Raw genomic sequence first — 1624 nt, forward strand, 5'->3', positions numbered from 1 at the left:
TCTCAGTGGACTTCGTTAATGAATTTAATCCAACTGTCTATCACTAGTAGCGAATTGTACAATTAAATTATATAATATAATCCTTCTACTTGTCTTTCCTCCATATCGTTAATAAAAATTAAACAAACCAAAAACTTTAAAATATTCCACCAAAGCAATTTCTATGAAGAAAAACCTTTCAAAACAGTATTGACAGCTGATTGTCAATTTTTCAGGTAATTTGCCATATGTGAACGGGTAGATTAATTTTCTGGATATGTGAACATACTCTTTCTTTGTTATTATTGTTTTCATTAATTCTATTTCAATATCAGCTGCTTATGGTTATGGCATAACGAATCGGCAATTACTGTAATGTTGCGGCTGAAGTTATGTGTACGGCTACCTTAAGTCCTTAAACACTCGCAGAAGAATTATCTTTGGTTTTTATCGCAGGTAGCCGCCGGTAGTCGCTTCAGCCACACTATAAAAGTCAGCGGAGTCGGTTATTTTGCGTTAGTGCTTCAAGTACATTCAAGAAAAGAATAGCTCGTGATCTGTTTATTTAAACAATTTTGTATTGCAGAAAAAATGGCGCCAAGAACCCACTTTGAAATGGTTATTTTACGCATCTCTTTAGAATCTCCCGAGTAAGTACTGACAAAAATATATTACTAATACATACATAAGATAGCATTAAAATGATTCAAAAAATATTGTCAATGCAATATTTAAATATGTTGAACATTTTAAGTCTATTGTAATTTCGCTTTTCAATCAAAATGTATCATTAAATTGTGAAAACTATTTTTTATTCATGTAGCGATCCGCCTCACGTTCCTACCCCAATGACACAACACTACAAACCACCAAGGTTACCGGATATACGAGAGCGAAATTTCGTAAGAAAACATATACATATTTAGATATGAATATATCCATATACACACATATGAAAGTACCTATATTAAAATAATTTTTATTTACAGCTGGCCAAAGCCATCGGCAATGAAATGAAGCAATTACCCCGTACCATAACTTTCAGTTACCCATGTTGGAACATAATTACTGGCGATGCTAATCTTTTTAAGGTTGATTGTCGTGAATTTGACAGGATGCTAATAATATTCGGGGACGAATACGTATACTGGATGTATTATGTAAGCAAGCCTCCGAAGAGATGTATGTTTTCATTGAAAATTGAATTAAGGTCAAACGTGCCGATTAAACATTGTGACTCTTGCTTAGATGAGGAGTACGTAAACATAATGCAAGAAATCAGACACCAAACGAAATACTACACAACCCGAAATATAAAACAAAAGTAGTTATTAATTAATTTACCCTGTGAGTGAAAATTTCAAACCATGCTTGGTTGCCAAGGGATATACTGTATTTTCCAAAGAAACTATTATTAAAAATAAATTATTAATTGCAAATTAATGCCGTTCCGAAAAGCTTTCTATTTATTTATTTTTTATTTTAATTAAAACGTGTTCCATACTTGGCTGTGTGATTGATTTGATTGGGTAGACAAAAATTGAATTTATGCTATTCTATTATTGGGATTATAGTTTAATGCAGTTTGTTGTTCAATGGTGTGGGAAATTTTCTAACTTTTCTGCTGAAAGAGGAAAGCTGACCC

At 32.4% G+C, this 1624-nt stretch overlaps 1 protein-coding gene across 1 annotated transcript; it reads left to right on the top strand.

The window, feature by feature from the left end:
• The first annotated feature begins 484 nt into the window (after positions 1–484).
• On the top strand, positions 485–1422 carry LOC128861439 (uncharacterized). The gene is made up of 3 exons (XM_054099576.1): positions 485–629; positions 803–881; positions 969–1422. The coding sequence occupies exons 1-3, from the start codon at positions 571–573 to the stop codon at positions 1305–1307; spliced, it is 477 nt and encodes a 158-aa protein (XP_053955551.1). The 5' UTR covers positions 485–570; the 3' UTR covers positions 1308–1422.
• The last annotated feature ends 202 nt before the right edge of the window (positions 1423–1624 follow it).

Source organism: Anastrepha ludens, chromosome 4 (assembly GCF_028408465.1).
Source record: "Anastrepha ludens isolate Willacy chromosome 4, idAnaLude1.1, whole genome shotgun sequence".
NCBI classification, from domain to species: domain Eukaryota; kingdom Metazoa; phylum Arthropoda; class Insecta; order Diptera; family Tephritidae; genus Anastrepha; species Anastrepha ludens.

Bases quoted from the DNA above. Each gene is read 5' to 3' on its own strand.
- LOC128861439 (XM_054099576.1), top strand. From the start codon at position 571: ATGGCGCCAAGAACCCACTTTGAAATGGTTATTTTACGCATCTCTTTA. The intron at 630-802 runs GTAAGTACTGAC...TTATTCATGTAG, and splicing joins ATCTCTTTAGAATCTCCCGA to CGATCCGCCTCACGTTCCTA. The intron at 882-968 runs GTAAGAAAACAT...TTTTATTTACAG, and splicing joins ATATACGAGAGCGAAATTTC to CTGGCCAAAGCCATCGGCAA.